Genomic DNA, 27,950 nt, shown 5'->3' with positions numbered 1-27,950 from the left:
TGGGGGTTGACTGAATAAGCATTGAGTGTTGTTTGTAGTCCCATTTAAAAGCTATTAGATGTCATTGGCTAGCAAATGCTAGCGATTTGAAGCTTACTTCTGTGCCAGCCAGAGAGAAGGCACATACACAGGTTCTTTATGAAGGAAATGGCTTTTCAAAATGGTTCAGTGGTGTAGTGTGAACTAACTTTTATTTCCGGGTGCCTCTGCTGGATGGGAAAATATACTGTCCCATGCAGGCATTCTTAGAAAGACAATGTCCCTGGAGAGTGAGCTTCCTGATTCCTATTATGGTGTCTGTTCTACCCACAGCTTATACCTCACAGGACTGTGGAGGGACTCAGCTAATAAAATGACTACAAAGCACTTGGCAACCATACATGCAAATGTGGCAAAGCTTGTCCTTCTAGTGTGTGCATGGAGTCTTTGTGCATGAAATGATACAGTGACTCAAATATCAAGACAGAAATGTCTGCCTTTCTGTTTGCACGGATTGGAAGTTGTTTCCCCAGTTGGCTTGCTAGAGTAAGACCTCTAGATTTAAAGCTTTACTTCCAATCCTAATATTAGGGCTCTCCACAGAAATCCATACATACATGACTTGAGGATTAATACCAGCTTAGTCAAAGAATAAACACCCCATAGTTGTATAAGAAATCACAGGTAATGAATGAATCATGTAGCCATCAATGGCTTTAATTATGTCATGACAGGCTAGAAATTAGCAGTGCTTATTTTTGAGTAACCACACTGAGGGACATAATGTAATTACCGTGCTCAGAACATAGTGTTGACTATTCCTGATATATAACTCTATCCGAGAGGGAAGTAAAGGGAAGCCTCTGGAAGCGTCTATGTAGCTGGCAGTTAGCGCTGTTTGTCCTTACTGATGCAGGGACACTATTGTCACCTGAAGATAGTTAGGATGAGTCATGGATCCTAAGGCTTCCTTCCCATGCTGGTCACTCCCAGCTGTCCCTGTGGGTCATCTCAGGAAGGTGGCAAGAACCAACTCCATTGTGGACAGAGAGCGAAGAGAGGGGTGTGTGAGACAGCACTTCTTTCACAAAGGAGTGTGTCCATGTGGATTGAAGATCTGGGACAGTGTCTTCTGCCGTTCCACAGACGGTTACAAGCCATTTTCTTACCTTACCAGACCCTCATCTAAGTCTTGGGTCTGTGACACCGGACAACAGTAGGGAAATGAGGTGATGCTCATACTTTGGGCACCCAGTGGAACGCCTGGTTTTTATTTTGCTCTTGACTGACTTGTAGTAGAAGGAAACGAGGGAGGGAGGTACCCATCAGATATGCTGGGATTGTGAATCTCTTTAGTCTTCAAGGAACCTTGTGCTGTGCGATTGTGGTTTTGCCCTGTTGTTTATTTGTCTGAGTTCTAATGGCTGATGTGTTGCACTTCCCTGCACTCCCTAGCCACTCATGTGTGGCTCTGTATGTCATGTTTGTCTAGGGATTGTATTTTAGGAAAGTAGAACTTGGCAAACAGGATTTCTTTCTTTTTCTTTTCCTTTTTTTTTTTTTTTGTAATTTTCTTTTACATCAGGATTAGGGTTGTTGATAGGGTTGTTGATTTTGTTGGATCACTAGGACATTAGATATTCTCTTCTGAGTCTTTCCAGTAAATTCTAATGACCTTGCACTTTGGATGTGATTACTCATTCCACTAAAGCATTCAGTGGGTGTGAGCAGGGCTGTCACACAATGATGATGTTTTATTTATGTGAAGTATCTCGTGGGTGGGGTCAGGAGCTTGCTTCCCATGCAGTGCACAGGGTTACACAAACACTGTACTGCTTGTTGGGGTGGAAGCGAGACTTCTCGGAGTCCCTCGGAAAATTTAAGTCCTCTGATTACAGTCTTCTGGTCCTACTCTCCTGCCGATAGCCTCTGCTCGTAATTCCAAGGACTGCTTGAAGTTTTCCAATGTCTAGCAGGGCGAGGAGTGAAGACAAGAGTGAACTAGCAGAAGCTGGTCAGAGGTAAGATAATCCATTTTACAATTTGGGACAAATTGCTTGGAGACAGGGGTTGCGGGGTAGGGAGGATGGGGGTGGGAGGATGGGGTGGGAGGGTGGGGGTGGGAGGATGGGGTGAGAGGGTGGGGGTGGGAGGATGGGGTGGGAGGGTGGGGGTGGGAGGATGGGGGTGGGATGTTTTGTTTACATGGGTTTTGATAATATTTTTATTATATGTTTAACAGCAAAATAATATAATTTTCTATTTGAATTTTGTAATTGTTTATGCTCAGCTTTGGTAATAAAAATATCAGAATTTGTGGCACTTTTGTCTACAAACTGTAAGGTACTTTTGAATCAATACATAAATTAGATGATGATGATGATTTGGCATATATATTGCTCCTTCATTCCCCCCTCTGGCTTCTATTTCTATAGTATATACATCTTGTTGAAGGAGACTTTGCCTTTAGATTCAAATATATGAAACTGCTGTAGGGTATGAAGGGAACCCTAGAAGAATGTTTTCCTTGTGTCAGTTCACTTTAAAAGTCAAGTTAAAACATTGTGTTACTGTGTAGTCTGTGTGGTCTGAAACTTATAGGGATCCACCTGCTTGTGCCTCCCTAGCGCTAAGGTTAAAGGCATGGGCCCACCATGTCCAGTCAATACATTATATTTTATGGTCATTTTCCTAAGAACTTTGACTTGTTGGGTATTTTTTTGAAAGAAGTTTTCTTCACCATGAGTGAAGATTAGAATGCTATTAGTAAAGTTGAACATAAGAATAATAGTCAGAAGCCACAGAGAGTCAGATTCTAGGGATCGGCTGACTGGAAATGTGCCAACTACAGTTGGGGTACAGGGTGCCTCTAAAAATTGCATTCTAAATTAGCTATTTGACATCTTAAACTTTGATATAGACTGATGGGGCCCACAAACAACATGTGTCTAGTTAATGATTGGAGAGTCCATTACTTCCCAGCCTTAGGTTAGAGCTGAAGGAAGCCACGAGAACACGAAAAACATCAATTCAAAAGATGCTGAAAGAGAAGGGGCACGGAAAAACGAGAAACGAATAGGAAGCATGTCAAATGGCAGAAACAAATATAACTTAACGACAGATAAAATTGATACTTATTCTATGAGCCAAGATGATTGGACTACATTATTCCTGAAGCATTAGTGATGGAATTATTTTCTAAATATCATTGAGAGTCCATAGCTGTGTCTTTCTTCTTCCCAGAGGGAAGGGACTGGCAGGGAGTACTGCCGCATACTAATATGTTTTGCTTCTCAGACTTGTTCCTACATGGATAAAGCACGTATGTGCTTACCACTGTGGTTATCCGTACTTTGGGAAATGAAGCACCTGGCTCACTAGATGGACCAGATTTGGGTTCTTTCACGTCACCAGTAGGCAATAACTATCAGCCAGAGACCATTTGGGTCTAGCTCGAGCAAAGTGGGCACAACTAAGTATTGAAGAATAAGTTCAAACCTAATGGTTTAGAAAGTTTCTATGTAAAAAGATCAAAAGAAGTATACTAATGCCAGGAAACCACTATTGAAACACACACACACACTAACTAAAAACAAAAACCCAAACACTGAAGGCAAAAGAGTCATAACATGAGAAGTGGTTCCATTTACTAGGTAGACTCGGTACTTGTAAACTGGAGCATGGTCACAAACTAGATAAAGCAAAACTTTAAGGTGAAATAGACAGTCCTATTGACATATTAGGCTATCTTAATTCAACTCTTTTGTTATTGACTTTTGTCATCAGTGCCCACACCATCAAAATCATATCTATTTATTTATTTTGTTTTTTCTAGATAGGGTTCCTCTGTGTATCCTTGGTTGTCCTGGACTCAATTTGTAGACCAGGATGGCCTCAAACTCACAGAGCTCCACCTGCCTCTGTCTCCTGGAATGCTGGGATTATAGATATGCACCATGGTGCCCTGCTCAAGATCATATTCTTAGAAGACCACACTCATGAGCTGAAGAATATATTTCTTTTTTTTTTCCCTCCCTCCTCTTTCTGTGCTGCAGATCAAACCAGGATCTGGTAAATGGTAGGCAAATGCCTTACCACTGAGCTACAGCCTGGCCCCACTACTATGTGCTCTTTAATGATACTATTATAATACTATGTTCCTTTTTTTTCCCCCAGGGGAGGGACTACCTTGTTCTTGAATTACTATGGTTCTAAAAATGTTATTGTCAGGTAGGAAATATTGTTGCTGAAATACAATCTTGGGAAAAATGTAACAACCAATCTGAAAGTTTGCCTTCCATAAACTTTTCTGTTTGTAAGAGTGTTTTATATGAAGTAAGCATTGCTGAAATTATACTGTACAGCTTTTAATAAACATGCCACCATGATAGGTTTATCTCAAGTTCTTTTTCCAGTAATTTTGACAAGCTGTGCATATATCCATCTGTGTTTATTCAATAATATCAAACTCTTCATTGAGCCGGCCTCAAATGTGGTTGGTATAGGGTATACATGTGTGGCATTTTGTCTTCACACGCTTTACTAAGTAACAAACTTCACACTATACAGCTGTACCTATTACTGTCACTATACATAATCCCAACAATGGATGGTGAAAACACTTGTTACTGTTTTCTCACCCCCAGACTAAGAGTTCCTGACAAAGGCACCCTAGGCAGTATTTATTTTAAGTCTCTGGAGCATGCTAACTTGTTAGGCAGCAAAATACGGGAAAACCAAAATTACATGGTGTAGTCGGCCTGTGAAACTGAAATTCACCAAATGATTTCTCCAAATGTCTTACCAGTAGCACAAGCACTTTTAAACTTGAGCAACACACTACTCATGTGATACGCAAGTAATAATTCCCATTTTACAAATGTAGGAAGCGAGAAACTGAAGTTTCATCCCACCCCAAGTCAAACTATGACAACACAGTATGTACAAATGCAGCGTCTTTTTGTTTTGTTTTTCAGTTACACTGAGCTCTCATTTCTAAATAAGAGGTTTGTGGCTGTGGAATTCGTCTTGTTATGTTCATGGGGCAACATCGCTTTTGACAGGGAAGTTTAAGATCAAACCTGTTCGTCATTTTCCAAGGCTCCATGTCTGACTTTTATGTCTCATGACTCATACCGCATTCATACCACACTTGGTTTCCTCATTCTCGTACTTTCTGTGTGGAGCAACCCCCATGGGATGACAGTCGATGCTAGCTGAAAGAAGGCCATCCTCAGTTCCCAAGGGAGTCTGTGTGACTCTCCAGCCCTGGGCGATGTTTTGAACGTCCACTACAAATCTTTCTAAATGTCTTCTTGGTAGATGCCAAATTTGAGATAGCAGCAGAAGAGGCATTAAGAAGCCACGGTAAAGAGTCAGCAACAGCCGGGCTTGGTTTGATTCCACCTTTACCACTGCCTGCTGCTTATCTCAGATCCAGTGTCTTGCTCTGTGAGGCCGCGATTAAGGCACCTATAGCTCAGGTGTGGAAAACACCTAGCCAGTATTTATCCCTGCGAACAGAACACATGCCTCGGGAGTTCTGGAAATCAGGTCCCACCTCCTCCATCCTCCGCGGTGCCCTCTCAGCTCCCCTAGAACGACACTCTAGGGGGCCTGCCACTGTGTGTACAAAAGTTAACTCTCTGGCGGTGCGTCAGTGTCTGCGGCAGGAATGTGTTTCCCATATGTGCAGGCAACTGGAGCCTCTCCTTGAGCTATTTGGCAGGGCTGTTTTAGCAGGTGCATAAGTCTGAACATTCCTGACTCAGGAGGGGGCGGCTCTGGCTTTCAGAGAGCACTAACCGGGCCGCGGCTGGAGCGAGGCAGAAGCCGGAGCATCCACTCAAGCTCTCAGCCTGCAATGAATGGAAGTCGTGATGTGGGAAGGCCGGGGCAGGAGAAGTGCTTTTCCAAGACGGCAGCAGCGGGAGCCGGTGTCCAGGACAGCAGGAGGGCAGGTCCCGCCCGCGGGCCGCGCGGCCAGGTGCAGCCGCAGGGCGCGTCCCCGTGCGCCCCTTCCCCCTCCCGCCGACTTCCTGGTTCGCCGAAGGTGGCGGAGTCGCCGGCCGCCCGGTCCTTGGAACCGAGAGGCGGGGGCGGGGGCGGGGGCAGCGTCGCCGCGGTGCTGTCCCCGCGAGGCCGCGGAGGGCGCCGTGGGCCGGCCGCCGCTCTGAGCAGCGCGTCCCGGGAGGCGTGCTGGGGTGCGGGCGCGGGGCGACGGCGGCCCCGCAGCGACATGTGACCATGGATCTCAGGACCAGGTGAGCGGCGGCGGAGCCGGCTGTCCGCCATCCCGGGTGCGGCCTGCCCGGTACGGCCCGCTGAGCGGCGGTCGGCGCTAGGCCGCAAAGCCTGCCGGTCCCGAGACCTTGCTTCCCCGGGCCGGGTCGGCCGTGCGCCGCGGCGGGTGGGCGGGCGAGCCGGCGGCTCTGTGAGCCGTGGTTAGGAAACCGCTCCCCCGGCGTTAGGATCGCCGTTGCTCCCTTCTGGGTGGTGGTTTTCCAGGGTGGTCTGGGATGCTTTCTGGTGCTTTGCCTTCATATAAAACGAAAGCCGCGTTTGTTTATACAGCGCTGCTCTGTGTGTGCGCTGCTTGCAGAGTGGTCTGTGCACTAAGGTGGCTCTTCATCATTGGCCATTTTACTTGTGGGGAGTAGGTAAAAAGCAGTTGGAATAACGGTGGTGCCTCAGCTTGGAGGTGTCTTACAAATGGGCATTTGCTGTTTTTCCTCCTGAAACTTAACTTTGGGAAGAAATCCCTGTCTTCTTTTGCTGCCTCCTCCCCTTCTGTTCTACCCCACTGTGTATTTGTGCCACCGGGAAAGGCCCTTTTAGATTCCAGAGAAGCATAACTGAGTCAGTATTTATTTTTTCTACCTAAGACAAATTCTAGACCTCCTATGGAAATACAAATGTTATGCAATTTAGAATCTTTTAGTGTTTGACATCACAGAGAGCAGGGTGAGTAAAACAAGCTTACTTTTTGGACAGTTAATTGCATTATGAGGTAATAAAAAAAGGAAAAGAAAAGAAAAAAGATCCTCGGAGCCCATTTTATGCCCATGAAACAAGTTAATAGCGGGTGAGATGAGGAAGTGGATATTTATATGGCTTGTCTTTCCCTCTGGTTATAAATGCATGTCATGCATATATTATATATATGTATATATGCATATATACACACACACAATGTTTATTTAGGAAGTGAGAAGTAGAATTAATATCTTGAAGAAAGTATATGTTAAGAAAGTATATGTTACCAGAAGTAACTGAAATATACATCATCACTTTTTTGCGTTGTGATGTCTTTTCCTTTAACAGCTCCGCCTGCCTCTCCCTCCCGTCATGATCACACCCAAGGCTTCCATCACTCTATACTGTGTACTGATGAGGCACATCCCCGGATGTAATTTTATACCTTCTGATGGAGAAGAGCATTACAATAGCAAATATTTGCTTTAAGTATCTCAGTAGGTTTCAGTCTACCTTTTGGCATTTATCAAATAAATCGGTTAAATGTGAAAAAAATTAGGAAAACCAAAACAAAATAAACCCCAAACTGCTAACTTCTAAAGGAAATGAAGCAAACTTTCTGTTCTTGGTGGTGGTGGTGGTGGTGGTGGTGGTGGGGATTCATGAGGAGGCCAGCGTCCGAACTCCTTAAAGATATTGATTTAAAGATAATTTTTGTTAGGTTTTGTTAGTTTGCAGTGTGTGAACAGCTCAGTACTTCCAACATGCTTGAGTACAGTGAAGACCATTTCAGGAAAGGCATGTGCAAACCAGCCTGTACATGGGGCACTTCCCTGTGACAGTCTATAACACGGGCAGGAATCAGGTGTGCCATTTTTGTCACATGATGAGAAGATGCTTAGGGAGTGCCCTGGCTTCCCAATTTTGGTTCGACCAGGTGAAAAGCACTACTCTGTCACGTGCTCTCCGGTATTGATTTGGTGTAGAATTCCCACAGTTACTCTGTGGGGTCGGCAGGCACATTCTAGGTGAAGAAGCAGTTTCGTGGGTGAAATACTTTGCCCCTAGATCCAGAACTCCAAAGTTTGAACTTTAACTCTTATCAAACTCATAAAACGTTTTCATTATATTTCTGCTGCCTACTGAGGGAGGATCATAGAATACGTCGAGGCAGGAACAGGATTAGATTCAGAAGTCAGTAAGTATGGGGATGCAGTTCTTAGCATGAACAGGCTCTGGGTTTCCCTCCTCAGCACCACAAAAGCCACGTGCACAGAGACATAGCTGTATAGAAGCTTTATAGATACTGCCTTCTTGATGTGCAAAGGAAATATAACAAAAGTCTTTTTTAATTTTAGGGAAAATCCAGAAAGAACTTTTGACTTGGTGTTGAAAGTGCAGTGTCATGCCTCCGAAGATGAAGGTATGTGTGTTCTTTTACTTCCTAATGTAATCGAGTGTGTCAAAAACAAGTGTTAATACTGTGCCCTGCTGGAGCGTGATAGCATCAGCAACCTGATAGTGCCACTTGTCTATTCCAGTATCTCGAATTGCAAGTAATAAAATAGACGCTGGGTCTTTGCTTTGGGGTTGTAGAAATCACGGACGTTATCGGCGCAGCTTGGATTTCAGGTTACAGCTCAGTTTTATTCCCTGTTGACAGACTTGCCCTTGTTCGTGGTGAGAAGGTATGCCCTTTCGTGTTCTTTCATCTGTGTCTGAAAAGTCAGCTCTGTTTTTAAAGAAATACTGCAAATTCTCCTGCTGGTATCAGTGGGACCTTGGCCAGTCCTGTCCGATGTTTCTGGAGTGCAGTGTGTAGACTGAGTAGCCCCGTCTGTTGCGTTTGCTCCGGTTACACAGCACTTGAGGAGGCAAACGTGTTTGGCAGGACTTGGAAGGCTTTCGTTGGAGGCTATATAAAATGTTCCAGGACAACAGATATTTACCTTTTAAAAGTCCTGTGACTTTTGTCCACTTTTCATCACCTTCCTGCGTGTTTTTGGGAGTGGAGTGTCAGTCAAAGCTGAAGGGGCTTCTTTCTTCTTGTTGGTCTTGTGTGTGCTGTGCCTTCATGGCTGTTCACAGTACATGGCTCATTAGCAGTATTCTTAGCCTACCTCACTCCTACATGGGAAAGCCATTCAGTCTGGGGTTTTGTGGGCACCAGTTCGCCATCCCGAAGCCTCGGTGGAGAGTCTCTTGACACTCTTAGTCCCAAGACTAGTCAGCAATTACATACTCTTAAGTAATTTGGCTTTGCACACCTTAAAATAGAGGCGCCCAGACCAGCTGTGGTGAAATAGGCATGGCTAATTTTAGATAGGAAATCACACACGTTCTTGGCTCCAGAATTTGTGTGCTTTGTTTCTGGCCTCCTGAAACTACAACTCTGATCAGGTTTGCCAGCTAGGAAGAAGAAAACCCAAGGCTCTAAGGAACCTCTTCCAATTAGAGAAATCATTTTCACTGTCCTCTGTGTGGTAAAGTTTGCTAACTTGTGGTCTTCTCAAGCACAACCATAGTCTCTGTGCAGTTTGGGAATGTTACGCTGAACACACACACGTGTGTGTATTAGTTTTTCAGGCCCTACTTAGATTTATAGTGTATTTATGGTATGACTTAACCTTAAAAGAACTACCACGCTGTTTGCCTGAGGTGTGTGGAGCAATAGTCATCTGGTGTGTTATACAGCAGGATAAGTCCTTTTGGGCATCATGGGAGCTTTATCATTGTAAATATGTGCTCTGTAGGTCACAAAGCAATCTTTAAAAAGTCTGAAATTGCCTCATAGAACAACTGGTCTGTGCATGTGTTAGAGACTGTGACCTTCACGTAAAGCCTCCGTGGTTTCGTCCTTGCTTCCTCCCTTTGTTTCTTCTGCTTTTTTTTTTTTTTAAATGACTGGCTATTCCTGTGTACCGCCATTACTAACTTCTTTTATTGCTATCTTGCCTTTTGGCTGCTATAAGATTACTGCTTTCCAGAGACATCTTCATTTCTATTTAGCAGTTTATATAGTCTGGTGAAGCTGGAAATATGAATGGACAAGATAAACAATTTTGGCTTCTCTTGAACCTGGTCAGTCCATTCTTTGTGTATGTGATATGTGTGCACATTAGTGTGTGTGTTCTCATGTTTGGATGGCAGTACACACTTGCCATGGTGTATGCGTAGAGGTCAGAAGATCATTTCTAGTGTTGAGTGTTGGTTTCTACCTTCTACTTTGTTTGGGATGGGGTCTCTTTGCTGTTCACAGCTATTGTGTATACTGGGCTCGCTGGACTTTGAGTTGAAGGGGGGCGGGTTGTTTCCAAGAAGGGGCATCTATTTTTGCTTATCTTGTGCATGGTGTGCCTTCATGGCTGTTTATATAGTACATGGCTCATTAGTAGTATTCTTAGCCTACGTAGCTCCTGCATGCCAAGGCCATTAAGTGTGGGGTTTTGTGGGCACCAGTTCGCCATCCTGAAGCCTCAGTGGAGAGTCTCTGACACTCTTAGTCCCAAGACTAGTCCACACTTACGTACTTTCAGTAACATGGCTCTGCACACTGCAAAATAGGTATTTTAAGGATTATAGTCATAATGATAAAGCTCCCATGATTCCCAAAAGAACTTATCCTGTTGTATAACATACCAGATGACTGCTGATTTACATACCTTAGGCAAAAAAACTTGGTAGTTCTTTTAAGGTTAAGTCATACCATAAATACACTATGAATCTAAGTAGGGTCTAAAGTACTAATACATACAAATGTTCGTGTGTGTGTATTAGTATGTATATTAGTGTGTGTGTGTATCTGTTCAGCAGAGCATTCCCAAACGGCATCTGTCTCCACCTACTATTTCCCCTTGGTGATGAGATTATGTATGTGTAGTGCCTTGCTGAACTTGAGTTCTGGGGATCTGAACTCAGGCCTTACCATTTGTGATGCAAGCACTTTACCCACTGAACCATCTCCCTAGCTCAGAGAGTCGAAGCCCTGAGCTACATCCTCTGTGCCGTTATAGCTTACTATAGCAGCAGAGTCTTAACGATTGAAAACTGGTTTTAGTTTGTCTGTGCATTTTTGTTTGTTTTCCTGAGACTGTTTCTCACTACTGTAGCTCAGGCTGGCCTTAGGCTTGGGATTGCTGTACTTTGGCTGCTAGAGTGCTGGGGTGTGCTGCTATGCCTAGCTTAAAAGACATTTTAAAAGCTAAACTCAACCACATCAAAAACATTACCTTTTCCTCCTCCAGTGACACTTTAAATCATATAAATGTTTAGGTTCCATGAAACTATCGTCCTCTGTGCCCTTAGAAGTCATGGTGCCTATAACTAAGTGGGCTGTAAAAGTAAAACTTTATGCCAAATTGAGAGCTTGATGTGTCTGTAATCTTATTAATTATGAATTTTGTTGGTATTAGAATATTTCTTTTTAACTGTTAATACTTGTCTCTTACCAAGACTCTCGGTTGGTTGTAGTTTGGCTTGTCTGGGGTTCCTCCTATCACTATGATAGACTTGCGGAGTAAGCCATATACATAAGGATGCTTTTAGATGGCCCTGAGACAAAGAGCATTTGGCAGTCTGTGTAACGGAATGCCATTGGGTGAATCATCAGCTCTTACTGTGAGATTACGAGGCCTGTCATTCAAAGGCTTGGATACCTTGTGGTTTCAAGATGGCTATCAGTAGGCCTTGGGAGCTTGCTTTCTTGAATATGACTACATGTAAAGGAGGAGGAGGAGGCTTTCTCGACACTTTCTTTAGAGCCAGAATTTTTCTTCGCTGAAATCCCTCAGGAAATATCGTGCTGAACCTCAGTGGCCAGAGTTGTTCTGGCTGAGACCCTTGCTCAGGTGGACATGTAGGATGGAGGGCTGTGGTGGGGGCGGGGCTTGTGATTGGCCTGCTAATTCATTGGCAAGTAGATATTAGGAGACTAGTTGAAGTATTCTTCGTAAAGGGTTGTTCAAGCATCGCTTTATTCTTCAAAAGAACAGTGAATTAAAATTAAACATTTTAATCTTCATTTTAAAATATTGGAAACTCTTATTTTTCATAGAGAACTTAAAATCTCTCACAAGTATCATATATATCATCAGAAATAAGGTTAAAATAAATTTTATTTCTCTTTACGTGAGTGTTTGTGTGTGTCTGCGGGTTCATGTGGAAGTCAGAAGAGGGTGGGGTATTGCCTGGAGCTGGAGTTACAGGCAGTTGTGAGCCACCCGGGCTGGGAGCTGGGAACTGAACTTGAGTCCTCTGGAAGAGCAGCAATTGCTCTTAGTTGCTGACCAATCTTGTCAGCCCCTAGGATGAGCTGTTGACTGTTTGGTTCTTTTGGAATTGAATTAGTTGCTGAACGACAGCTTGACATAGCAGTTCCTCACCTAGTCGGGTGCTGTCTGGACTTGCTTCAAGGCATTTTATTAATACTTCAGGGCACCACACATTTTAGAAGACTGAAAACTAAGTTAGTGTTGTCCAGCGTCCTCTGCAGATATGAAGCTTGCAGTGAGGGGAACTGATGGGGCTTCTCTATTTAGTTCCCTGTTTGTTAATAGAATTGTTTCTGGTGATGTCTTCATGTTAGCTGTGGCCTCTTTTTAAATGGAGATTTTCCTGGCGAGGCAATCTTCCAGTGGCTTGTATTACAGGGTGCAGTGCCACAATTTAGATCTCAATGCTGTTCTTGGTGGCTCTCCAAGCCCGTTGCCTTTGCCACCCTCTGCTTGCTCACTTTGCCACAGAGGCAGGAAAGTGCAGGCAGCAGAGACAGGCTTTCCACAGATCTGCTTGCACCGCTCTCTCCAAAGAGATTGGACACTTCAAGGAAACGAAAACTAACTGTCCCTCAGTAAAGATGCCCTTTCTAAGGCTTTCTTTCTTGGGCGGTGGCTTTGGGACTCTGCTCTCTCTGGGTTTTTTGTTTTGTTTTTTCTTGTTTCCTCCCCTGTTGCTAACTGACCGTAAGAAGCAGCAGCAGCAGCTGCTGCTATTTATGTCATGTTGACTGGAAGCCAAGCACAAGTCTGCAGATTTAAAAGATGTACTAGGTTCTTAAGTCTTACAACAATCTTATGGGATAGGAAGTGCTACTCTCAGGAAGAAACCAAAAGCACGGGGAGATGCAGGAGGTTGTCTGAAGTTGTCGCCATGCTCTGAGCTCAGTCACTTCTCTCTTGCCTCCCATTGCATAGTGCCCTATGCAAACTCACTGTGGGGTGCTTCATAACCCCGGGCCGAGGGGGCGAGCAGAGATAATTAACGATACGTGCTGCAGGTCAGTTTAAACTGGAATACAGTGTTATCTGAAATTAATATATTAAATATAATTCCTCTTAAAACAGTTACTAAACTTTTACCTGTATAATTTCTTTTATAGACTTGACTAGATTGGGTCCTTCCTCTTCATGTATAAGGCTATGTCTGTATATTAAATGACTCTTTGACCTCATACTTTTATTTGCAGTTTCAAACACATCTTCAGCAAACTTTGTTTACTTTATTCCTGTATCATTATCTGGATTATTTCTCCTAGGGTCAAGTTCCTTTGCTATAGGGTTTTTATTTTATTTTATTTTACTTTGATGAGATCATCCAATTTGGTATTAAGTTATTTATTGAGACAGGGGTTTTGTGTGTGTGTGTGTGTGTGTGTGTGTGTGTGTGTGTGTGTGTGTGTGTGTGTTTGTAGCCTTGGCTGTCCTGGACTCATTTTATGGAAAGGCAGTCCTCAGACTCGTAAATATGCCTACCTCTGCCTCCTGAGTGCAGGGATTACAGGCGTGCACCCTCATGCTCAGTGCTAGCGTTAACTTTCTTAAATCAGAATCTTAAGTTGAATAATTTTTAGTTTCCCTCATACTTTGTATAATAAGGTATCTATTAGCCTGCATTTTATTTCATTTTTTTTCTCAATAGTGGGATGATATAGTTTGCTGAATACAGCATTTTGGCACTTACTGTGTTCATAAAGAGTTTAATATAGTTGTGTATAGTTATAGAAGTAGCTTGATTGTTTGTTTACCTTGCTTCTAGTAAATTCATGAACTACATTAGTAATTTTTCTTAAGAGAGAGCTTACCACATAATCTGGCATCCTTGGTGAATACAGAAAGAAAAAGCATATAAATTGGACCTAGGTTACTGCTGGCCGTTGGACAGGCAGATGCTGATTCAGTTAATTCAGAGAGCTGCTTGTAGACTTGATTTTAAACACAAGCTGTGCCTGTAGAAGTGATTTTAAATACAAACTGTTCTTGTAGAAGTGATTTTAAATACAAAGTGGCATGACAATAGCGGGAACATTAGTAAGTGAAAGAAACAAAACAGAAAGGAAAACAAACATTACTGGTCCTGGATTTCAGAACCAAATGAATGGAAAAAAAATAAAATAAAAAGGAAAAGGAAAGGAAACATGACTGTTCCTAGGTATGGTGGAGGAGCAAGTTTATTGTAGATGTGTGTGAGAGCATAGTTAGAGACTGCGGTCTCTGGGAGAATCCACAGTGGACATGACCAGACTGAGCTGGACCATGTGGGGAGAGGGCCAGAGGGGAGAGGGGAGCCAGTGCAGTAGCAGAAGGCCCAGAGACACAGAAACAGCAGGTAACCAACCTGGTTGGATTTTATAGGGAAGAGCAGCCCAGCTGCCTGGGCTGGACAGTTCAGGGTAGGGAGCTGGGTGTGCCAGCCGGGAGAACCCTGTAACAGACAAGGAACACACACACGCACACACACACACACACTATACTCTGTGCTTAGGTTTCTTATATCAAGTGCCCATGTCTCCCTTCCTCTTCTCACATCACAAGAAACCAGTCTGCCCAGGAAGTAGAGTGCTGGTGAGTAATATGCACACTAAAGTGCTACAGGAGATTTGACATTACTGACCAATGTTGGAAAGTCTGTAAGTAAAATGTACTTAGAATACTTGTCTTAGCATATTTGGTTTACTTCATTAACGTGTACTGTGCAAGTCCCTTTCCATCCAGATGTACTTGGATAACTGAGGGCAACCTGTACTGGAAATACTTAATATATATACTATTACGATGCTTAAGAAAATTAAACCATTTCATTTTCCCATACATACTAACTAGGAACAAAATGTGGTTCTTTAGAACCCTATTTGTGGACTGTACCATATTTTCCAGTAGCAAATAGTGAAAGATGCTCTCTTATATTTGTGTGATGTGCTACTGTATCTTCCCAGAGTTGCGTTCCATGTCAAGTGCAGCTCAAACATCAGTGTTCTGCTCCTCCTGACCTGGGCAGTGTTTAGTTGTTTTCGTGTCTTTTACTGCTCCTGCCTTCTGAAGTGACCCTTGTCTTGGAACTTGGATGGTTCCCACTATGATGTGGGGTCTCAGGGCCCCTATGGCGCTTGTGTTCTCAGTGCTGTGCTCTGGGCTGCTGGTGGTCACTGCCTGCCAAACTGGTACAGTGCACATGTACCAAGGCTTTTCCTTGGGATGCTTCCCTAGATTTTCAGGATGATCTGCTCTTAGAATACTTGTGGCAATAGTCTGTAACTAGGAGGGTTTTGTTTTGTTTTGTTTTTAAAATTGCATGCTGTTTTCTGTCTTTCCTGCACATATGTGTTTGATTTGTGAGTCAGAGGCAATATTTTACCAACTGTGGTATACATTTTAACATATGTTTATAGATATTTTTGACAATATATATTTGTGGGTTACCTTAAGCAAGTGGCCTGGTTGTTTTAGGTAACAATGAATTCGTCAACTCTAATAGAGCTCTCCCCTATTGAAATGAGTTTTAATGTTTAACCTTCCAAAGCTTTTCAGAGCTTCAGTTTTTAGCTTTATGCTAAAGGAATGTTATGAAAACTCAGACAATTTTGCTTGTTGACTGTTATTTACAGTTTGGAAGTGATTCAAGATAGCTTTGAGTTCTTAAGACTCTGGGGGTACTCTTGTGTTAGAAGATTGAATGATGTTTCAGGCAAAGTCAGAGTTTTAATTTTATATAAATTCAGGATAAGTTTGTTTATTTCAGGTAGCAATTTAATTTTAACTATAGAAGAATATGTATTTATTCTTTATTTGTGTAATGGGCCAGTCATTGGCCCAGTGGATAAACTTGCCCAAAGTGGTCCACAATTGATGTATGAGAGGTATTTGTTTAGGTCATGGCTCAGCAATAAGGTCTTGACTAGCATGCAGGAGGCCCTGGGTGATGGTAATACTCAGGACAGTAGAATGAATGAGAGAACTAGAAGGTTCCTGGAGGGGAAGTTGCTTCATTGGAACAGCTCTGAACTACTCGCTTTCTTCATGTGGGGCTGTAGGGCAGTTACATGCTGTCCAGGACTGTGTCAGGCCCAAGCACTTTCTTATAAAAGTACCCTTCTGCTCTCCAACTCTTCCAATAACACATCAAGTGAGTGGGTGTTATTTGAAGGACTTAAATGATTAAATTTACAGTGAGGTGTGAACAGCTGATAGACAGCCCTCAAGGGAACATTTTAATTTTAAAGAAAGCCTCGTAAACTAGATTAATGAAAAAGATACAGTTTGGGGATGAAGATGTAGTGCAAGTGGAAAGTACTTGACTAGCATGTGTGATGTCCTGGGTTGATGGCTAGCATAGCCAAATGATGAAGGTAAATAATAAAATAAAATAGTATAAAATAAAATAAAATACGTGGTTTGCCATAGGGGAACATCCTAGTTGTGTCTTTTTGTCTTTCTTCCAGCTTTATTTATATCCTGTAAATTTTAAATTAATGGCTTTAATAAGTATATTTAGAATATGTGTACAGTAAGTTCCTTAAATTTTGTTATATATATACCATTCCCGGTTAATAAAGTAATCATAGTTAAAGATCCTTAATTATGTTTTTATTTGTCTGATTAGACTTTAAGTTCGATTTTTATGGAAATAGTGAAAACAATATTTGCCATTCATAATATGTCAGAATTATGAATATATCCAGTATTATGGGTACATATGAATAACATACCAAGTATCTATCTATCCATAGTATTTTTACTATAATTAAAGGAGATAGTGACTGTATGTTTCAGAAGATAAATAGAGGCTCTGAAAGGTTAAATCATTTTCCCCAAGATGCACAGCTTCAAGAGGTAGGACTGGGATTTGAACCTGTTTCTGTGATAAGGAGCCCAAGCTCTTAACTGTTGGTTTCTCTTAAATCAGTCCTTTAACACTAGCGAGATACTTCACAGTGATGTTTATAAAGCCACTCATTTTTGAAGATCCCCAATAATGCTAAGCTTGGCCACAATTATTATTATTTAGTTTTAAAGTTACACTTCTTCTTTGTTGTTTAGAGTGCATATGCCGTGTGTGGAGGTCAGAGGACAGCCTGCTAGCACATTTACTCACTGAGTCTTCTCGCTGTTCCAGAGTGTATTATGATATTCCTATGAGCAAAGCCATGGGAAGATGTACCTAAACGCCATGCAAGTGTTTAGTCTTCTCATTCATTTCAGTGAATTTTTCCAAGCGCCAGTTGTGAGTCAGGCACAGGTAAAGGGATGGCTTTGTTTAATGGGGTGTGTCACTTTCAGGTTGTAGCAATGCATTAAAGGCTGTGGTATGTAGCGCCCCCTCCCCCACTGTGTGTGTGAGTCTGGGCACAGTGGAGCTGTGGGGTGATGGAGGGTGTGGCCGTTAGACGTTTCCTACCCATCAGTTGGGTGTCAGGTTATTACCTTTTCCTCAAATTACTTGAGTTTTTCATACTTCCACTCCTGTGAATGATTCTGAGGAGATCAACTGCTCTTGGTTTTAACACATCTAATGCAGTGGGTCTCAACCTGTGGGTTGTGACTACTTTGGGGAGTTGAATGGCCCTTTCACAGGGGCCACATATAAGATCTCCTGCATGTCAGATGTTTACATTACAGCTCATAACAGTAGCAAAAGTACAGTTATGAGGTAGTAATGAAATAAGCTCATGGCTGAGTGTCACCACCACATGAGGAACTATATTAAAGAGTCAGTCACAGCGTTAGGAAGGCCAAGAACCACTGCTGTAAAGGGAAAAGTAAGCAGTGGTCCCTGCTGAAGTAGTGTAGCCTGCCTTGCTCGGGGGCTGCCAGTTCTTACAGGCTGACTCAGTGCGTGCGTTGACTTGCACACCGAGGAGAGCACCAAGCGAGCTGTCTCTAAACATGATTCTTATTACTTCAGTGTGTTTTTGTACCAGCCTCTGGGCTGGTAAAGGAATGGAAATCCTCCTCAGCTGCTGTTGAGGGTTTAAGAGTGGTTGGCTATTAAACTTGTTTCTTTAAAAAACACATAGTTTAATTCAGGGGTGGTGGCATATGCCTTTAATCCCAGCACTAGGGAGGCAGAGGCAGGTGGATCTCTGTGAGTTCAGTTAGTCTGGTCTACAGAGTGAGCTCCAGGATAGCTTCACTTACATAGAGAAACCGTGTCTGGAAAAACCAAAACCAAACAAACGAACGAACAAACCTAACCAACCAAACAACCAAAACCAAAACAAAAAAGCCCCACATAATTTGAAAACTAAGGGTAAAGATGTAAAAAAATAAAAACATGTTTATGAACACTATAGGTCACTGATATTCTGAGTGCTGTCCATATGTGAATGGTGTTCAGAATTGCTTGGTAAATTATCTCCTGTTATTAAAGTGAAATTAGAAAAAAAGACTGTCCTGTATTCTTCAAGCCTGGTGGAGATTTTTAAATCTTTTAGAAAATGTCGGTGTAAAAGACTTTGAAAGGCTGTGGATTTTATCATCACATCAAATGGGTACTCCGTTTAAGACTTTGTAAAAGTAGGACTGTCGATAAACCACAGACTATGACTCGGTCGGCAGAGATGATAAAGATCAAAAGGGCCCTTCCTCTTTCAGTTCCTTCTTATTTGTCACTTGAGCCTGTAAAAAAAAGCACATAGCTGTTAGTGTGGTACATCCAATGGGCGTCTGGTAGGCGTGTAAGCGTCCAGAAAGGAGTCATTTCAGAAGTAGATATTTCTGGGGTTGGTAGAAGAAACTCACTAATATAAGGATGTGCCTGACTTTCAAATTTACCAGTAATTACAATTAGGCAGGCTTAAACTTTGTTACTTGAACAGCTGTAAAACACACTTGACTATTTATTTTACGAGTGTTCTGTACCCCTGACATTTGTTGGATTTAGATTCTACCAGTTCAGGTGTATGTGTGCTTGTAAAGATTTATTACTTTGAATTTGTGTGTGTGTGTGTGTGTGTGTGTGTGTGTGTGTGTGTGTGTGTGTGCACGCGCGCATGCGCTCGCTCGCACGCGCATAGTAATGCAGGTGCCTTAGGGGCCACTTGATGTGGATTCTGGGACGTGAACTTCAGTCCTCAGCAATAGCCTCAAGTGCTCTTAATTGCTGAGCCCAGCCCCTTAGTGTGTTTTAGTGCTTAGGAACACCGTATATCTTCAGGGTCTGTTTATTGTTCCTGAGATAATGTGCTTAAAAATGGTTTAGAAAGGAATTAGAAATAGTTCTTGTTAGAGTCCAAATATCTCAGGTCCCATTTTGGAAGAGGAAATTGTGTAATTACTTTGGAATATTTTAAAACGATCTTGAATAATTTAATTTTTTCTATAAATCAAATAGTGTTTCTGTGATTGTTGTAATGGACTTAATTTATTTGGCTTAGTAAACTATGCTATCACTTTACTATATATAATATCTATATAGCTATGTTACATATGCACATATTCATGTACATTTGTTTATCCACTGAGGACTTAAACACTAAGTGTTGGGGGTGGGGTCTTACTGTTTCGCTCACACCTGTGGTTTTATGAGGAATACCTATAGTATATTCTTGACAATAAGGGACATTTTTTGTCAAGATTGTAAGTTTACTATGAACAGATCCAAATGTGCTAAAGAAGAAATATAGCTTGGGAGTTAATAGGAAAAACTATCACATGCTAATGCTTAATGCAATTCTAGTATAGATAGTGACATTGAATGGTTACCCTAAGAATAACAATGTTTAAAGCTCATTGCTTGTTTGGACACAGGATTTGAATCTGTAAATATTTGTTGGATTTTAGTTTAGTGGTTAAAGACATAATTGAGTCAATAGTGTTCTGCATAAAGCATATCATTTTGCTGAGTAAAAGTGTATAAATAAAGTGTATCCTGGTCTGTGAGGCAGGTGTGGCTGTCTAGGATCCCCCGTAGCTTCTGATTCCGAAGCACTACTGATCAGGAACATGGCCTTGGCCAAGTGCTTTAACTTTTATTGCTTCCATTTGCATGGCATGTCTTCAGTTTTTATGACGCTCAGCTAAACAGCGGTGGAGAAGAGTCTTGTAAATTGGGCTGTTTAACAGTATAGAAAGGGAAACGTTTATTTTGGTTGAGTAGCAACTGTCACCTGGAAGAAGGGACAGCTTAATGGCACTCTGTGAGCGGCTCCTTCCATGTCCCCTGTTCAGTGTTGTGGCAGCCCCACACAGACGGCTCTGACCTGCTCTGAGCTCAGAAGTTAGTTTCCTGCTGCAAGGGAAATTTGGCAGAGTCAGAAGTTGTCATTTGATAGCACCAGTTAAACTTGGGGTGTGTTTCAGATGGAACAAGTGAGACTTGGAAGTGATAGCGTGGTTTGCCCTCCCCTCCCTTCCCCTGCCCTTTGTGTCCTCCCTGCCTCCTTCCCCTCTTTCCCTCTTCTAGCCCCGGGGATGTGGTCCTAGGCCTTGAGCATGCTCTGCCACGCTCATACCTCCATCAGGACATCTTTCCTGTTCCTCTCTCCCTCAAGGAGAACGTCACCGGTGCAAATCCTAGCAGCCAAATGGGAGTCCCATATAGTTTTAAGTTTTCAAACTTCTAAGAGTTAACATTGAGAAGCTAAAAGGTTGTTATGAGTGACGGTGAGATTCAGGACGTAGCACCAGCATAGGAGTTCCCAGAGCACATCAACGGAGAGGCCTGCTGCCATCGGCGGAGTTACAGGAAAGCCGGTACTGACAAGAAGTTGAATATTCCTTATCTGAAATCTTTGGGAAGGACTTTCAGGGCTTTTCAAAAATTGGAATGGTTTTAAGTGTATGTATATAAATGTTAGATATACATAAAACAATTGAGTTTCATTTTAGATTATACACACACACACACACACACACACACACACGTGCACGCACAATATGTATATTCATGCACACATATGCAATATCTGTGAATGGAGCCAAAATCTAAACTGAGATTCAATTTATTTATAGTTGAAGTTAATTTATAATAAATTATATATGTATATATACACGTATAAATGATTGAAGGTGCATATGCATGTATGTGCGTACACACACACACACACACACATACACACACACACACACACACACACGGCTTGTTGTTTATATCTTTTGGTGTTTTTGAGACAATGTCTCATTCTGTAGCTTGAACTGGCATGGAACTCACTGTTTAAATCGGTCTAGCCTTAAACATATCCAGTTTTTCTGTCTTAGTCCCCAGGTGCTGGGATTAGAGGCTTGAGGAGGTCAGAGGTGAACATTTACATTTGTGATGTCATGTTGATGCTCCTGGTATCAGTGTCATGAAGATTCAGATTTTTGCATTAGGAATGTCCAGACTGGACTGCAGTTGGTAATTAAAAAGACAGTAAATTCAGGCCTGTCCTCTAATGACATCACCTCTACTTATTTGGATTTGTTTATAACTTTCTTGATGAGGGAATTTAATTGGAGTCTAAGAATTATCTTTGAAGTAAGATTCTGTTAAATCATTGCTAGACATCTTTTCTATGGGTAATTTAATAAAGTTTATGGAGCTTATATTTGTCAAATTTAATTTACTTAAGACTGTACATTCTTGAACTCATGATTGTAGTGTTTCTTAATTTTATTTATGTATGCCATAAAAATAACAGTAATTTTTGTGACACATTTGGGAAAATAGACTTTGTGCTGTAGCAGGAGCTCACTGGCTCCACCTGGGCCAGGGTTGAGGGCTTGTTACAGTCTCAGTCTTCGAGCCCACTAGTGACAGGCGCTAGACTATTTTCTTTATGGCCTTTTGGCTGATAACCTACCTTCCTCCCATTCCTGCTTCATCCTAATTTAAGATGGCAGAAATCTACAGTGAGAATGGGCTTGGAAGAATTTGGTCTAGAATTGTGGCAAAATAAGATTTTTGAGCCTCAGTTTTAAAAATGAGTCCTTAAAATGAGAGCAGTTGAAGCCTGTTTACTTTTTATCATAAAGCTGTGAGGGATAATGGAGATAGCAACACACACACACACACACACACACACACACGCACACACACACACACACACTCACACACACACACACATGCACACACACACTCACATACACACACTCACACACGCACACGCACACTCACATCCACACCCACACCTTAAACAGATTTTCATAATAATTTAAGCAGGTACATTCCTTTGATAATGCTTCAGTACACCAGTGAAGGCTTTTGATTCTAAATCTTGTACTAAGGAGAATTGCAGGTTTCAACAATGACAGAAATTAAGAATTATAAGTGTGCATTAAATTTATTTAATTATGTTATTATCTCAGGCTAGAATATTTTTTTCATAACCGTTACTTCTAACTAAAGATTCTGCAAAATATATAAGAATTTTATAGTGATTTTTTTTATTTTTAAAGATATAAGATAATGAATAAAATTCTGTAATAATGACCGTGCATTCTGTAAATCTGGCCACTCATCACCACCTTTTCCCTTTAATGAAACTGCCTGCCAGTCTAAAGAAATATATTCTCATAGTTGAAAACAGATCTAAGAATAAGATGCCTTTGGCTATGACATTAAAATCTTGAAAGTAGGGGAGTATATTACATTTACTAATCATAATTGTTTTTCAGTCATGTAGCTGTTTTGCTCAGAGTAGTCCTTAATTCCTTAATAAAAGAACTCTTCTGATTCCTTCGGTGAAGATGAGTTTTCTGGTTTTCCTGTCTACGTCTGTAGAGCTGTTGTCGAACCGAACAGCTTGTAGCGAGCTGGCCATTGTAAAAATGAGGATTAGGACCTTCCAGTGTCAACAGTTGGCTACAGTTTTATCCTAACTAGAGAATTTTTATGGTTAAGAGATACTGATCTCCAGAACAAAATCCAAATTTAGTTAATATTCTAGAGCTTCCATTATTGGAACCAGAGAACCATTTTAGACATTATTTTCTTGTCCCACCGTTTTCTCCACTCAAACAAATCTTAGGTAATCATGCAGGAATTTCATTTGCCCGTGTTCTCCTTGTTTACATGCTCTCCTGTGCACGGGCTGCATGTGTGTGTGTGTGGGCGAGGGCGCATGTAGAGGCCCGAGGTGTATGCTGGTGTCACTTCACAGGAGTCATCCGCCGTGCTCTTTTCAGTTGGGGTCTCTCAGTGGGGCCTAGAGGTAAACTGGCTGGCCACCAGAGTGCCAGGGATCCACTCTCCACGTCCTCAGTGCTGGTACTGGGATTATAAGCACATGTGACCACTACATGCTACAGTTTTATCCTAGCTAGAACCCAAGAAGATTTGTGGTTGAGACCCTGCTTTTGTCTCACGTAGAGCAGTGAGTCTGGTGCGTGCTGAGGTTGTTTGGTAAGGTGGCTGGGTCTCTTTGGGCGTGCCACTTATCATCTGCAGGCATGACTGCTGCTGGGGTAGAGACTTCTCAGTGTTGCTCATTTTCTTTTAGTTTCTCTTTTTTCATTTTCCTCTATTGATTCCACCTTCCCCCACCACCACCTTCCAGTTGGATGTGTGTCATCTCTCAGGGCCTGTTTCTTTCTGTCAGTTTTTCTGGGAGGACACATTACAGCGATCGCCTCTTCCCCCCCACTTTTGGTTAACGTCCATAGTAACTGCCATTTCTGCTGTTACTGGACCGTGTCTTGTCTACAATGACCAGCTGGGTTTGCAGACATTTCAAGTGTTATGTTGGACTCTAAGTCTCAACGGCACAGTTTGTTCCACTTATTGATTGTTTGTTTATCTACTGAACATATAAAAATGCCTCTATTTTTGATGACTCATTTTAATTATACATATATATTGGCTTCACTGTAATGTTCCTATAATGCATATATCATGGCTTGTTCCTGTCTGCACTGCCCTTTACTGTCTGCTTACTTTCTCTCCACCTCCCTGGAGTCCCCTCCCTTTCTCTATTATTTTCTCTCTTACTTTCAGGTCTCTCTTAAAGTGTCACATGATGTTAAAAGGAATGTGTAGACAATCTTATGCTTAACTACTAAAGAAGTGTGCAATTTGGAGACAGAAATAATCTCAACACTTACTAAATTTGTTTAATCTTTTTTAGGTATAAATTTTCTTTATATTTAATTATGTATTTTTCACTTACAATTGCAATTTTCTTTCTTTTTTTAAAATTTTATTTTATTAATTTATTCATATTACATCTCAATGGTTATCCCCTCCCTTGTATCTTCCCATTCCTCCCTCCCTCCCTCCCATTTTCCCCTTACTTCCCTCCCCTATGACTGTGACTGAGGGGGACTTCCTCCCCCTTGTATATGCTCATAGGGTATCAAGTCTCTTCTTGGAAGCTTGCTATCCTTTCTCTGAGTGCCACCAGGTCTCCTCATTCAGGGGACGTGGTCAAATATGAGGCACCAGAGTACGTGTGAAAGTCAGACCCCACTCACCGCTCAACTGTGGAGAATGTCCTGTCCATTGAACTAGAAATGATCATAATGAGTGAATTAACCCAGAAGCAGAAAGAGTTAAATGGTATATACTCACTTATATCTGCATACTAGCCCAAGGGGCATGTCCCATGAAAGTCTTCACTCACCAGGAAACTGGGACAGAGGGGAGGACATCCTATTGGGACTCTAGATGAGAGAAGCAAGGGAGAATGGCAAAGTAGAAGGATCCAGAGGGTCTTAGAAACCTACAAGTAGAACATTATGATAGGCAGATTTGGGCCCAGGGGTCCCGCTCAAACTATGGCACCAGCTGAGGACAATACAGGCGGTAAACCTTAAACCCCTACCCAGATCTAGCCAATTTGTTTACTTTTTAAAAAATCCTTACATGGGACTGATTTTTATCATAAAGACAGAGTTCTTGAGGACCAAATGATCATAACTAGAGGCAACAGCACACTTTGATTTTACATGATTGAAGTACCTCTGCTCTTAATATGCTTGCTGAACGTGATCACCTCTTCTCTATTTCCAATGAGGTGATGAGGAAGAGATGTTCTGAATCAGACCGTAAAAAAGTGGGATCACAACTAGCCTTTGTCTTTGGTTTTTACTACATGTTTTTTGGGGGGTGGGGTTGGGGGGAGAAGGATCTTTGGATTAAAAAAAACCCCTTCAGCTTTTTTCTTTTTTAATGCTAGATAAGGGAGGAGGTGACAGAACATGTATTTCCTGATAACTTCTTTTCCTCTCACTTTTGGCACTATTTTAGTAAACATTCAACACTGACTAAGTGTTACCCTGCATAATATTTTATGTCTAATATTATTTATTCTAGCATCATTGTGTCTAGTAGCTCCGTGAGACCAGTTCTCTGCTCTGTTTATGACTGACAGCAGGAGGCACTCAGCCAGCTCCATTCCCACGGTCAGTCTGTGTTGGAGTTTCATGTTGGTTTTGGTTGGTTTGTTGGTTTTTTTCTGTTTTTGTTTTGTTTTTTGTTTGTTTGTTTGTTTGTTTTTTCATACAGGGTTTTTCTGTGTAGTCTTGGCTGTCCTGGACTCTCTTTGTAGACCAGACTGGCCTCAAACTCAGAGCGATCTGCTTGCCTCTGCCTCCTGAGTGCTGGGATTAAAGGTGTGCGCCACCACGCCCAGCCTTTTGTTGCAACTGTAATATAGTTGTGGTGACTCACACTGCACACTTTTTAACGTAAGTGCTGTTTACTAAAAAGAACAGAAAAGACAGAATGTAGGTCCCTAGGGATAACATGGAGCAAAACAAACAGTGCAAGCATCTCTTGCTTGGCATATGCACTTGCTGCCCTATTGGCCATCTTGTTATTGATAGGTATCTTGGAGAAGTGGTCAGACAGTAGGCATACTAAAGCCCCAAAGGGTCACATGAAAGCCTTCTGATTTGGGAACTCATCCAGGCACTTGGGCTCAAGTTCTGGCTTAAGACATCATAGATGAGAAAATCTACAAAGACTAGTTTCCCCTTGTAGATCAGGAGAATTTCCCCAGGAGTAATGAGGCTTAAGTTATTTAGGTAGTGGTTTCTAGCACTGCGGCTTCAGGCTTTCATGGTCCCAGCTACAGCAGAGCCATACAAGTTGTGAATGGAAATCCATGAGTCACTTTTCCATGCTGCCTACTCCTCTCCTCTTCAGTATCACCACACAGGCTGTGCTTCCCTGTGAGGTAGCTCGAGACTGCATTGCTCTGCGTGAGCCTCTTCTCATCCACGAAGTAGGATGGTTAGGTAAATCTGGACCAAGCTTGAATTTTGTTCAGTCTCGGCTTTGGTGGAAGTCAGGAGCTTCCCCGCACATGCATGTTTCTGCTCATAGCCACCATCAGGAGCTGTGCAGCATGCAGATGAGTGGACTTCAGGAGCATGCAGATGAGTGAGTGGCCAGCCCCAGGGTATTCCAGTAACCCGGAATCATAGATGCCCTGTAACAACAGTGAAGTTGAGGATTTCTCTCATTCCTGAGTTATGACATTGTTTGGCTGCTTGGCTCCATATAAGTCCTAGTTCTGTATTGCAGTTATATTTGTGTTGGTGTTCTAGTAATTTCCTTAAGTCAGATTTTCAAATACAATAAATAATGCCAGTGTAACTGAATTTCATATTCCTGATATGATGCTTTGTGTTTTGATGGCACTTGAGGTGATATGTGCTAGTGGATGAAAATGCTTACCTCTTACTAATTGCCCGCCCCTTAAAAGTCTTTTCATTGTTTTGTCATCCCATATAATTTCCCCCTATGCAGTATGCTGCTCATAAATTTATACCACTGTAGAGGAATTTTAATCTAGCAACATGACTGTTCTGGTCACATCCAAAAGCCTTCTAGGTCTCTGTGATGCAGCTGCCACACACCTTTAATCCCTCTCACTAGAATACAGACACATTCATAGTACACACTTTTAAGGTTAGTTTGTAGAAGGAAGCAACCGTGTGTTAACGTTATTATAAAACGATGTTTGTTTTTCTGTTTCTCTCGTAACACGGCTATCACAAATAATTGAGACTCTATTATATTATTTTAATAAGCTTTATAATATAAGAACTGAGCAATTATTAATTTATTCCTAACCCTCTAAGCTAATTTGGCTTCCTTCCAGTGTACATCCCAGAGATACTTGTACTTTGTAGCTTTTTCTGTTCCATCTCTCTCTCTGGATGTCTCCTGGATGGGCTCAGTTCCCTACTTCCTCCTCTAATTCCTCCTCCCCTGCCTGGCAGGAAGTCTAGCCCTATTTTCTCCCCCCTCCTTCATTCAGTGATTGGCTGAAAGCTGCTTTATTGACTTATTAGGGGACAGTTGGGGAGCAGGGTTTACACAACATTGAGACAGGAGATTCTCAGAACAAGGATAGCAGCCAGATATGGAGGCATAGAAATCAACATTTGAATTGCACAATAACCTTATGTTGACAACCATGTTGAGTTTGTGCTGTTCAGTGCAGGTCAGCAGAGGCAGTTAGTTGAAGCCAGAGGATAAGAAGGAGCCAGAAGATTAGAATAAATTGCCAGCATTAGTTTGAGGCTGAGCGGAACAATTCAGTGAGAGGGTAAGAAAAGCCAGATTGAGCTTGAAGAGGAGTTTGAGCTAGAACACTTGAGTTGAACCAGCCAACCAAGAGTTTATTTGTCCACAATTGTTTTATCTGCTTAATTGATTTCTGCTTGTTATTATTTTCTTCTCATATTTACTTTGTGATTGAGTTCTTTAGGATTCTTGCTTTGGAAAGTGAGAGCATTGACCTTAAAGTCTTTTATCTAATACAGTGGTTCTCAACCTTTCTAATGCTGCGACTCTTT

At 42.0% G+C, this 27,950-nt stretch overlaps 1 protein-coding gene across 4 annotated transcripts in view; it reads left to right on the top strand.

Moving 5' to 3' along the window:
- Positions 1 to 998: 998 nt before the first annotated feature.
- DENND1B (DENN domain containing 1B) overlaps positions 999 to 27,950 on the top strand; it is a 210,436-nt gene continuing 183,484 nt past the window's right edge. For 2 of the 4 annotated variants that reach the window (XM_084799271.1, XM_084799268.1), the window contains exons 1-2: positions 1,738 to 2,000; positions 8,313 to 8,377. In XM_084799271.1, the coding sequence (XP_084655397.1) occupies positions 1,945 to 2,000; positions 8,313 to 8,377 (121 nt within the window). In that variant the 5' untranslated portion in view covers positions 1,738 to 1,944. Of the gene's footprint in view, positions 1,209 to 1,737; positions 2,001 to 3,814; positions 6,243 to 8,312; positions 8,378 to 27,950 lie in introns of those variants that run through there. The other 2 variants (XM_084799269.1, XM_084799270.1) reach the window with 2 other exon arrangements.

This window comes from Acomys minous, assembly GCF_964271855.1.
Source record: "Acomys minous genome assembly, chromosome: 1".
In the NCBI taxonomy this organism is placed as follows: domain Eukaryota; kingdom Metazoa; phylum Chordata; class Mammalia; order Rodentia; family Muridae; genus Acomys; species Acomys minous.
This window is presented reverse-complemented; position numbering and strand designations above follow the sequence as displayed.